We start from the raw sequence: 12,512 nt of genomic DNA on the forward strand, positions 1-12,512 counted from the left end.
TGTATCTCTCCCTGCTTCAACTCCATCTATCAATTATTTATCAAATGCCTTTTAGTTTCATTGGAAACCAGCCATTTACATAGACAAGCTTTAGTGCCAAACGATATCACTTTTATAACTTATTGATTCTTTATTCTTGTTGAGCGAGAGAGTACAATTCCCCAAGTTTCAACCAAACAATGCATGATTTAATTAACGTATGAAAATAGTTTGGCTTTCTGGAATAGCTCTTAACTTTCACCTGATAGGAACACCGGAGTTCATGGCCCCGGAGATGTACGAGGAGAAGTATGACGAAGCGGTGGACGTCTACGCCTTTGGAATGTGTATCCTGGAGATGGCCACCTCTGAGTACCCGTACTCTGAGTGCCAAAATGCCGCCCAGATCTACCGCAAAGTCACCAGTGTGAGTAGGAGGAGTCAGCCGACCTCATTTTCTAACATGTATGTAATGTAATCATCTACATGTGTTAGTAGGAGGAGTCAGCCGACCTCATTTTCTAACATGTATGTAATGTAATCAGCTACATGTGTTAGCGTTCTTCCTTGTGTGTAATGGAATTGGAGCAGAGGGGGCAGGGATATCCTGGATGTATGTCTGGATATCCCCATGAATCCTTTGGGAGAACTGGGCCCCACATGGAATGAAAGCCCCATTTTATCAGACCCGGGTTTTGTCCATTACAGAACCATGCCATAACCAGAACCATGCCATAACCGGACCACTCTTCTGTTTTCAACCTACAATCATGACGCATAATAGCAGATGTTTGGCTCACTGGTTGCTAGCACCTTCACCACTTCAGAGAGCCTATCTAGAAACATTGCTTCTATCATGTTCACTGTGATTGGACATGGTGCTTAAATTGGAAACTGAGGTGACCTATCGACATTGACATTTCTCTCTAAACCACTCTCACCAAGTATTGCTGAAACAAATGAATACCACTTATTTTAGAGAGTGCAACTGTATGAGCAAATAAAAAAAAATGGCGCTCTAAGAAATCTCGTGTGGATTCTCACACAAAAAAAGCTCAGAAGTTTGAAGAGCAGAGCAACACACCGGTGGCTGCTGGCTGCCACGTTTAGAGCTGTGTGCTCCCAAGAACGTTGAGTGATGACGCCATGGTGGGTAAGGGCAGACGGTAGAATGATATGTTTTGGAAATGACGCCTCACTCTTTACTCCACATAGAGAGCTGTGTCTTTACTTCATGTCACAGACAGAAAGAAAACAGAGTCTGATGGAGGCTGTAGACTGAGAAAAGTGACAGTGAGCCAGACTGGGTATGGCTGCTCCACACACAAGGCAACGAGCTGCATGGATCACAGGCCATCTCTAATGCTAATGTTCCATTTAGAGTCAGGGGAGGATTCTATAGGAATCATATGACGGCTGCCTTCTATGATTTGCATGTATATATGTACAGTATATACTCTATATATTAGCCAATGAACAGCCAGGAAAGCAATTTGATTCAAGGGGGGGGGGGAAACGTTCTAAGTACAACACAAACTGTCCATTTTGCTGCAACTCGACAGTGCTGCTTAATCCAGGACCTTACTTCCTGGAACTCTTGAGAGTAAAAAACTGGTGCATTGGAGTGAATGGAGATGTCGCAACTCTTCTTACACGGCTCTGGTTTTTACCATTAGGCTCAAAGAAAAAAGAAAATCCTGTAGGAGAGTATATCCATAGGCCGACTTCAGATGTATGGCAGGGAATAGCTGCAGAGACAAGCCACAGAAATCCATAATTATGCTTTATTTTAATTACTGAAGATCACACCAAAATGTATGGATGAGATTCTGAATTGTCCTTAACAATTAAAGTATGATATAGACAAGAGGAGCCAATATGGCATATGGCATATTTCTCAACGTCTTGTCTAGCCATCCGTCATCACAGGACGAGACATGCGTCTGTTGTGTAGCAGATCCTCTAAATTACAGTTCACATAGAAGATAATACAGAACAAATGCCTGTGATTGCACTGGACAGCTAACCAAACACAACAGGAGAGACCACATAACATTTCACTCAGACCAAAACATATTTTTTTTTTTTAAGATTTAAAGAAAATATTTTTTCGATGTTGTTGTTGTTGTTGTTTTTTGTTGGAGTGGAATGTTCTATGGTCTCTCCCGATTCTAAATATATCTGTACCGTTTGGTTTGACCAAGTAAAACTATTTTTATAAGCATTTTACAAAATGTCTATAGGAAAATAAATGGCGGATGAAAATCTCTGGTACAGTGCTGAAGCAGGAAGTGATGTTCACTTTGCCTCTCTATTGAGAAAGTCATTTGTGGTTATAACAAATGAGGAAGCCAGTTATTGTTTGACAGGTCAGGCTTTAAGTATCATAACCGGATATATTACATAACATAAACATGTTGCCTGACATCTTATTGACCTTGGCTCTTATCAGTGTATTTGCAGGGATGGGAGATGGTAACATTTGCAAGCTAAAACGCTCTCACTGCCTCGCAGCTGTAGGAAGTTACTGGTTACCAGCTCTCCTCTTCATGATGCGTTGATGGTAACATCCAGACAGACACACTGTGCTGATAACATCATGTACACTACTTGAATAATCCCAACTGACTTTTTTCTGTCTTGAGCTCATCCCTTTGTACTTAGTGAATCTAACGCATCATGTCATGAGGACACTAAAAGCCCCTGAAGGATTTCTTAACTCATTCACCGCCAATGACGTCTTTGACGTGTTATCAGCAATGGCCTTCCCCGCCAAGGACGTGTTTGACGTGTTTTTGTTTTTATTGGTGCAGCGCCTGCAGCAAACACTTGCCCAGCCTGTCACACAGACACAGCTCCCTGCCTTCAAAGGGTAGCCGACAGCACGCGATCAAACACATACCGCAGCTGTTGTTTTGAAATTGAGCAGAGGGAAAGCAGAGAACGGGTAACGCTTCCTTGTGCAGACAGGAGAAACGCAATTGAAACGCCGAGCTGGAGTCGCCTTCCTCTGTGCCAGCCAGGAGAAAACGGGAGAAAGTAATCAAGAGATGTGTTTGATCATCGGAGGAATGAGGAAATGAGATCAGTTTGCGAGGGCGGTGAGGACGTGTTGAATAGCCGAGGGGAAAACGGGAACGATCATAGATATGACAGGGAGACATGGACGAGGACGGTGTACCAGAACAAATCAAAATAAACACAGGAACAGCTAGGCAGCAGCGGGCAGAAGGCACTCACAGCAGCCCGCTGTCCTTCTCAAGAGCTCTTGAGTTGGTTCATGAAATCGCTGGGCTGCTCGCCCTCCAGTGTTGCTCCTGGCCAATCCCAGCGCCACAGGGCGTGGTTATTGCTTATCCTATGTTGGGTTAGAAATCTAAAAGGGGGATCGTGTGTGTGTGTGTGTGTGTGTGTGTGTGTGTGTGTGTGTGTGTGTGTGTGTGTGTGTGTGTCTGTCTGTCTGTCTGTCTGTCTGTCTGTCGGTGTGTCTGTCTGTCTGTCTGTCTGTCTGCACACTCACACCGAGTAAACTGTATTGTTGAATGTAAAAAAAAAAGCACTTCATGTGTGTATATATATATATATATATATATTTTTTTTTTGTCATTTGTGTCCTAACGAATAATATTTACATGTCTGATGTCAATACAGTTCAAAATAAAAGAATTGAGAGTGAGTTATGCCTGAGATTGTGCCCTTTTACAAAAATGCTTTTTTCTCCCTTTTCTCTTCCCAGACAGGCTTTTTTGGTGAACATGGGGTGTATAAAAAGGGTTATAAGTAGAGTACAGAACATGCTAAAAGATAACTTTCTTTTTGGGGGTGAAAGTAGAGACTTAGATCTTCATTTCGAGGTATTGGACATCACTGTAGTCCTAGTACAGAATTTACTGTGGGTCTTGAAAGATGACCAAACATTATGGAAATACTTGGCCTGTGCCAAAAATGCCAGTCAGATATTGGCAGTGAATGAGTTAAGTGGCATGGGGGGGTGAGATCATGAGTCAATGAGTCAAGAAGGAACAGTGTGCTCTCTCCTCCTCCTCTTGTGTTGACATGACTGCAGAGGCTAATGTCATGCTGGCTGAAGGGTTACTTTAACATCCAGCACAAGTGGGAAGGGCTGTTATTGCTTCATAGGTTCCTCTGATGTGAGAACAGCAAGGAGGAGAAGTATCTCATTACTGATCAATTGTTCCATTTATCAGTCTAATTGCATTGATTGATACTTGAATGGTAACGGCTCTTCAGAATAGCACCTCTGCTGTTTGTTGCTATGACATCCCACTCATTAAAGACATTTTCTCCTTTGCTTTTCCTCACAGGGAATGAAACCCGACAGCTTCTACAAAGTCAAAGTCCCCGAGCTCAAAGAGATCATCGAGGGCTGCATCCGTATGAACAAAGATGAAAGGTACCAGTGCCTCCTATGTTGCTCTTCTCGAACCAAGCATGACTCTGATCAACAATCATCTGAGAGAAACACCACATTCATCATCTATTTCATTCAAATTCTACACTGCATTCTATTTCTCCTTTGTATTTTTCTCCTGCACACTGCTGGGAGCTGATCACATGGGATCACATGGGATCACTGGGAGCTGTAGATCACAGTAAACAGTCATAATTAGTTACCCAGTTTTCAGTTTTCTTGACATTTCTTTCATGTTTAAACATATATTTCCAACGTTCTGGCTTAAAAAGTTGAACTTCATCGTTATTACCCCAAGAGTCAATTCTAAGGGCCAACGCCCACATGGTGAGAAGAGCACTGTATTACCTTCATGTCACGTGAAGAAAGAAAAGAGGCCTACTATAGCTGCTGTGATGAAAAGCAACCTACTGATTTCCTTTCCCTCCAGGTACACCATCCAGGACCTGCTGGGTCACACCTTCTTCCAGGAGAACAATGGCGTGCGCGTGGAGCTGGCAGAGGAGGACGACACGGTGAAGTCGGGCCTGAAGCTGTGGCTGCGTATGGACGACACCAAGAAGCTCCATGGGAAGTACAAGGACAACAACGCCATCGAGTTCCTCTTCGAGCTCTACAAGGACGTGCCAGAGGAGGTGGCTCAGGAGATGGTAGGCACATCTGTTGTGAGGTTGACCTTTGACCCCTGACCAGGGATCTGACCCACTTTATCAGGGGGAATAGTGCAATTGACTCCAGATCAGCATGTGGAAGCAACTTCAGCCATCTGGAGTCTATATGACCTTGTCACCACCTGTATGGTGTTTCTAAGAAATGCCAATCAATGGCACTTCAATTTCATGCAACAGTAGGAGTAGCTTTTAGCTTTATTATGGGCGAAGGCTTACCCAACAAGTAATCCTTTACAGAGGAATGTTCTTGATCAGGACGCTTTGAGGCAGTGTTGTGGTGAAGTCACTATATCTCGAGTTCAAGTGGAGTCTTCAAGTCCCCAGTGTTTGAGTCCAAGTCCCCGAGTCCGACTCAGCAAAGAAGAGTCGAGTCCCCATTACCTGAGTCCGAGTCCGGAGTTACTGAACGTGAATCCGTATTTAGGTGGAACACTCGTGCCTGCCCTTGCATGGAGTTGAATAATGTCACTGTATTAATATAGCTATGAATATGAGTCACAAGTCCTGAAAATGAGTCCAGGACTCTGACTTGATTCGAGTCGGACTCGGCTACAACACTGCTTTGAGGACAACGCTGAAAGAGAAAGTCTGCCATGATTTATCTGTCTTGACTCCAAACATTCAAAAGCAGGAGCACTAATGCACCCCAAATCATTTGCGTTATGGTTGTGTTATAACAGCAGAGACACTGACATGTGCTCAGCTCATAAACGTGTTATGGTTGTGTTATAACAGCAGAGACACTGACATGTGCTCAGCTCATAAACGTGTTATGGTTGTGTTATAAAGGCAGAGACACTGACATGTGCTCAGCTCATAAACGTGTTATGGTTGTGTTATAAAGGCAGAGACACTGACATGTGCTCAGCTCATAAACGTGTTATAGTTGTGTTATTATAACAGCAGAGACACTGACATGTGCATAGACGTGGAGAGAACGTCTTGCTTCCTGTGTCAAGGGCACCGCTCAGCGCTCAGCCTTTACTCCTCAGCGTGTCGAAATGGGAGAGCGTGCTTCAGGAAGCAGGCGTCAGCTGAGGCCACGTCTTTAATAATATAATGGCTCTCTGACTTGTTACGAAAAGAGTCCTTATGTCCTCCAGACCCCACCCACCCCCTCTGTAGAGGTCACTTTTAATGAAACTTTACCTCTTTGTGATCGTTTTCATCAAAATCAAATTTTGGTATCAGCAGGGGACATCTAGTCTGGCTGATCTGCTGTAATCTGACTATGTGTTGAGAGGCAGATTAGGACAGACTGTCCCACTCTGCCGGACACTGAGCTCTGAGCGTGTGCCGAGATGCTTCACAAGATGGCAGCCTGACATGCTCCCCTCACGGGCAGCGTGTATCCATTCTCTCTGCTAAACCAAAACCCTTTGTCACATCAAAGGGCTGTTGACGTTACAGCTTGCGTGCTAAGCTCATGATGTGCTGGTGTAAAGGATGGACAGATTGCGGTACCGTTGTGACATGTGTGACAGTGTTGTGCCCTGACCGACTCTGTGTTATGCAGGTGGTGCTGGGCTTCGTGTGCGAGGCCGACTTCAAGCTGGTGGCCAAGGCCATACGGGACCGGGTGACCACCATCAAGCGGCACAGGGAGAAGCTGAGGCGCCAGGCGGAGGAGCAGAAGAAGAAGCAGGAGCAAGAAGCCACAGAGGAAGAGCCCGAGCCCCCGCCCCCCACCCCGCCCCCGACGCCTCCCGCCCCCGTCCTGAGCCCCGCCCCAGCCCAGACGCCTCCCGCCTCCGTCCTGAGCCCCGCCCCAGCCCAGACGCCTCCCGCCTCCGTCCTGTCCCCCTTCAACAGCTCGCTGGACTCCAGCTTCAGCTCCAACTTCCCCGCAGAGCCAGAGGAGCCCGAAGCAGACCAGCACTTCCACGTCCGCCACAACAGCTGCTCCTCCGCTAATTGTGAGCAAAGTAACATGACATCCCATAATAAGACATCCCATAATAAGGCTGTAATACAGGCTGCCTCACAGCACCATGAAGCCTGTTGGGAAAGCTGAACTCCATGTAATGATTTGCGAGCGGCCTCTGACCTATGACCCCTCCCCTGAGAGTTAGAATAGCGTCATCGGAGCACTCACAAATCACAGAGGTGAGAGACCGTGATAACCAGCGGATCTCTACCTAATAGAGGCTATCCCATACGACTAGAAATACCCAGAGTAAAAGGCAGACACGTAAGTTCCCCGATGAGTAACAACAGTCTAATCCTTTGTACACCTCCGGGTCTTAATCTAGGACCTCTATCCCCTCCTCCCCGAACATCGGGTGGGCAGTCTACCGATACAGGTGGCCTTACGGCACTTTTTCCCTCCAGGGTGAAAGAATTGACTAACCTATATAGTAGAATCACCCAGTACATATTTCTCTGCGAACGATTCAAGATTCAAGATTCAAGATTCAAGATTTTTATTGTCACTCCATGGTACAAGTATCACGTGTGAAATTCTTGTGCTGTGGACTCCGTTTATGACATAGTACAAATAGGCAACAAGCAATGAGCAATAGGCAATAAGAAATAGGCATCAATAAGCAATACTAAGCAGCAATAGGCAATGAGGCAGAATAGCGATAAGACAAGTCAGTGGCATATTCATTGCACATAGGTGCACATGTGTCATGTGCATACGTTAGACGTGTTCGGACATTTTAATTCGACGTATTTGACATACAGTGCAAATAGCATGTACCTTATTAAACATACAATTAAACATTAGGCATTGTGCATACGTTAGACGTGTTCAGACATTTTAAATTCGACGTAATTGACATACAGGTGCAAATAGCATGTACCTTGTTAGACATACAATTAAACATTAGGCATACATAATGGTAGCAGCTGCAGTACGGTACGGTACGACTACTACACTATTTGTGTATGTTAAGGAGCTCGAAGCCCGAGATCATATTGTCATTTCTACATGCATGGAGGAGGCTAATTATCTGAACCCAAAATCATGCCTCTTACCTTATTGGATGTGTGGACCCTTCTCAATGATGTTTTGAAGAAGAAAAAAAAAAAAAAAAAATCCTTGGTCTTTATAGGTTTTATATAAGATTCTAGTAAGTTTTACAAAGCATTTAAATCATTTTCCAGTACATGTTTCCCAATATATGTCAATGTTGTTCAAATCACTCTCTTGTCAATCATCACCCTTGGCTTAAATGGCATTTCATTCCTTTTCTTTGTTTGTATCTCCCCTGAAGGTCTCTATCTAATAGGAGCCTGTCTGGTAGTCAGTCAATTCAATAACTCAACCCTACAAGCTATTCCACGATTCTCTCCACATTGGAGCTTTCCCAACAAGCCTTGCACTGTTAGTATGGGGGCCCCAATGGGAAGTGAACCCCTAAACCTGTCAGTGTTATCACCATGGATTGTACTGTACTGTGCTGAACTTTACTTGTACTGGAAAGCAAGTCCGTGGGAGGCTTACAGTGAAATGTGAAACTGTGGCTAACTGAATTATTCAAGCCCTGTCAATCTGACCACATTGTGTGTGTGTGTGTGTGTGTGTGTGTGTGTGTGTGTGTGTGTGTGTGTGTGTGTGTGTGTGTGTGTGTGTGTGTGTGTGTGTGTGTGTGTGTGTGTGTGTGTGTGTGTGTGTGTGTGTGTGTGTGTGGACTATCCAAATATTCTCACTGTAGATCCCAGTGATTCATTTTAATCTAGTCTAAATACATCCAAACTCTGTTTTCTCCATTGCAGTGCTAATCCATAATGACACCCTGTGTGATATGTATTGTGTGTGTGTGTGTGTGTGTATGTGTGTGTGTGTGTGTGTGTGTGTCATTCAGGGTCATCAGGTGTGTGTGTGTGTGCATGTGTGTGTGCGCGTGCGTGTGCCTGGCTGCCTGCCTGCCTGCCTGCCTGCCTGCCTGTGTTTATGTACAGTATGTGCCATGCTAATGCTAACGGCTTATGTGCTTTGTTGTAACAGCTGACGAGACGGACGGCTATCTGAGCTCCTCGGGGCTTCAGGACCCCCTGGAGGCTCCGCTGAGCCCTCCCACCACCCACGCTCACACCTCGCCTGCACATGGCCACCCCATCCCGGCCCTCCGCTTCCCCTCGGTGAGTGGCCTCAATAAACAGCTTGTTATCCAGTGTTGGGGGGTAACTCATTACAAAAGTAACATATTACATGTAATAAATTACTTTTAGCAGTAACTCAGTAATATAACTTCTTACTTATAGGATTTCAGTAATATTATACCAGTTACTTTGTCAAGTACATCAAGTTACAAATAGAGTTACATTTGTTTTAAATCAAAGCACATATTTAAAAAAGATACAATAATTTCCTAATCAAGTTATTTTTATGCAAATAACCACTATAGATGACAATAACAAAGGAAAAGAATAACATTTAGAATTTTGGATTGTTTACACTGACTTCAAGGCTGTTGAAATTATTTTTCGGGATGGTTCTGGGGCGGCGATGTCACACTGTTGTTATCAAAGTAGAGGGCTCCTTCCTCAGCTTGACTCTGGTCAACACAGGCCTGAGGTTGCTTTATTTCAGCAATAAATGGTTTAAAAAGAGCTTATTGCTGTTATAAAATGGTAGTAACACGCATGCTAGTAAAATGTGTAATTTCAGTTTATAAGAATTGTCATATGTTGTACAGTGCCTGTATGATATAGGTGGTGGATCAGTGCATATTTCAATTTTATTTATTTTAATGGCTTAAAATGGGACTGTAACTATCTGTTTGATAATTTGATATGTATACCCTACTTTGATCACAATCTGTCAAAAGTTGATTGTTGTTGTTTTTTAGTTAATGCTACATTGACATATCAGTGTTGGGCAAACTACTTGGAAAATGTAGTGAGCTAAGCTACCAGCTACTCTACATTAAAATATAGCTTCACTACATTGAAGCTATCCCCAGAGAAATGTAGCGAAGTTACCATCACGCTACTGAGAAATGTAGTTAAAGGATGGGCAGTGTTTACCTCTCTCTGTGTTTTCCTCACGGAGATCTTCCATTTCCTCCTCTGCCAAAGCGCCCTGTTCTGACGCGTTTTACGTCACAACGCATCACAATGGAACTGCAGAAGTTCTGCTGGAGAGGCAGAATCTGCTCGGGAGGGCGGTTGTTATTGTTTATTTTTATTTCTTAAGTATGCACACATCCATGGAGAATGGCATTGAGAGCCTTAACGAGCCTTAATGACTTGCAGCTGGTGGGGGCGGAGTTTCCACCTGACAGGAGCAGGAGCATTTTCTCCGTGAGGTAAACAGAGAGAGAAGGTAAAACACTGCCCATGTGCTTATATTATCGAGATTATGATACAAAGTGGGTTGATTACCAGTAAAGCCATCCTTTAAAGTCGAGCTGAACCCAAAAATGACTTTTCTTTTCTTTTAGTTCAAATACCTGGGTATGCAGTGCACCTATTTAATAATGTATGCAAAACAAATCACAAAAATATAATTTCTTTAGTTTTTCACACTTTTTCACATCAAAAGTTCATTTTTCAAGATTTCATTGATATCAGTAATTTACAGTTTGCTGACGTCACCTACTACTATGAAATTTCTACCCCATTTCAACCAATCATATCAGGACATGCAGCTGTCAATCAAATCTTCATTTCAGGATAATTTTCTCTTCCAAATGAAGTAGAAAATGGCGCCTAGTGCCTGTCATCTGGCAGAATTCTTATCCCATAAACTAACTACTAACTTGGCCAATTGTATGAAACATGAACAAAAAACAAAAACTATAATCTCTAAGAATGCAAAGAAATGTAACTGGCTCGTTAAAATGCGCATTCCAGGAATATCGTATTTACAGAAATAGCGTGAATGGCGCGCGCTTGAGAGCGTGGTAGTCAGGGGTCACCCCTCGGAGATTCCAGGCGGGCGGGCAGCACCCATGCATCGGATTGTCCGCTCGCTCCGCACGAAGCAGCTGGCTGCCTGGTACTCTGCGGATCCCACTCGCGTAGCATGACAACAGGCTGAATCCCACTCGATTTGGGGGTGGAACACGCCATGATTGACCAATGCCAAAGCCAGTCGACAGAATTGTCAAATCAAATCATCGACACCGTATATGGTCCGCCTCTCAATTTGTTTTCAGTCTGAAACGGACTCAGATGCACGTGACGAACAGGTTCACCTCAACTTTAAGCTAGTAGCTTCGCTACTTGTAGCTAGCTACTGCCCAACACTGTTAACTATTGGGAAGCCGGAATGAGGGTATGTTTCCTGGTCGCTGCATTAGCGCCTCCTCTGGTCGGTCGGGGCGCCTGTTCAGGGCAGAAGGGAACTGGTGGGAAATAGCGTGATTCTCCCACATGCTATGTCCTGCCGGTGAGGGTCCCCGCTGTCGGGTGAAAAGAAGTGGCTAGGAACTGCACATATATCAGAGGAAGCATGTGTGTGTCTACGGCTCTCCCCAGATCGGCAGAGGGGGTGGGGAGAAAATAGGGGGGAAATCAGAAACAAACGCTACATTGACTATTACATTGTTTTTGTTTAGAGATGTCCGGTGTAAAGTACTTCTATTGAAGAGAGCATAATGAAACACGTGTCTTGTTGTTCATCCATCTGTGTACCTACTCAAAAAAAGAAGAAGAAAGTATGAAAGTCTTTTGCCATTCATACCCAACAGTATCCCTGGTTTCTATTCACAGAGTATTGCAGTATCCAACAACACAGAACATGGCAGCTCAGGGCCCCAGAGTGGCTTCAACTCTCCTGTGGAAAGGTAACGTCCTTTCTCTTCACTCTGCTCTCCTTGTTTCTATCTGAGGAACAGTGTGGGGGTCTCTCCTTAATGAAGTTAGAGCACCTGAACATCAATATGAACCTAGTCGAAATGTCTGCTGTTCCCCGCATAACTCCTCCCCCACATGTGTGTGGCTGTGACAACAGGCCTGAGGCATAACTCCTCCCCCACATGTGTGTGGCTGTGACAACAGGCCTGAGGCATAACTCCTCCCCCACATGTGTGTGGCTGTGACAACAGGCCTGAGGCATAACTCCTCCCCCACATGTGTGTGGCTGTGACAACAGGCCTGAGGCATAACTCCTCCCCCACATGTGTGTGGCGGTGACAGCAGGCCTGAGGCATAACTCCTCCCCCACATGTGTGTGGCGGTGACAGCAGGTGTGAGGCAATCAACAGGCTCTTCTGTGTTTTGAGTTGAGTTTGAGGCAGAGTTGGACCCTCGCAGCGTTCCGTGTGACTCTGTCTCAGATGTTATGGGGGCTCTGTTTTCCACCATGGTGGTATGTGAGCTGAGAGTCTTTAGTCTCAGCATGAGAGCCAGCGATGGGTGGGCAGATGGGGGAGGGGAAGGGGGGGGTTGTTGGTGCCATGTGGGGTCCATCCTCTGTTCTAAGAGTATAATGTTTCAAAACATCTTAGCCATGCATTACCTGAGATCCTATAGAT

At 44.7% G+C, this 12,512-nt stretch overlaps 1 protein-coding gene across 1 annotated transcript in view; it reads left to right on the forward strand.

Annotated features, from left to right (window-relative positions):
* The window catches only part of wnk4a (WNK lysine deficient protein kinase 4a), a gene marked incomplete at its 5' end in the record, with an annotated part of 61,948 nt that overhangs the window by 27,618 nt on the left and 21,818 nt on the right, over positions 1-12,512 (forward strand). The window contains 6 exons of the mRNA XM_083634563.1: positions 249-406; positions 4,305-4,393; positions 4,842-5,061; positions 6,599-6,998; positions 9,038-9,171; positions 11,749-11,822. Of these exons, the coding sequence (XP_083490689.1) occupies positions 249-406; positions 4,305-4,393; positions 4,842-5,061; positions 6,599-6,998; positions 9,038-9,171; positions 11,749-11,822 (1,075 nt within the window). The remainder of the gene's footprint in view (positions 1-248; positions 407-4,304; positions 4,394-4,841; positions 5,062-6,598; positions 6,999-9,037; positions 9,172-11,748; positions 11,823-12,512) is intronic.

The sequence above is a fragment of the Poromitra crassiceps genome, assembly GCF_964638095.1.
Source record: "Poromitra crassiceps genome assembly, chromosome: 4".
NCBI classification, from domain to species: Eukaryota; Metazoa; Chordata; class Actinopteri; order Beryciformes; family Melamphaidae; genus Poromitra; species Poromitra crassiceps.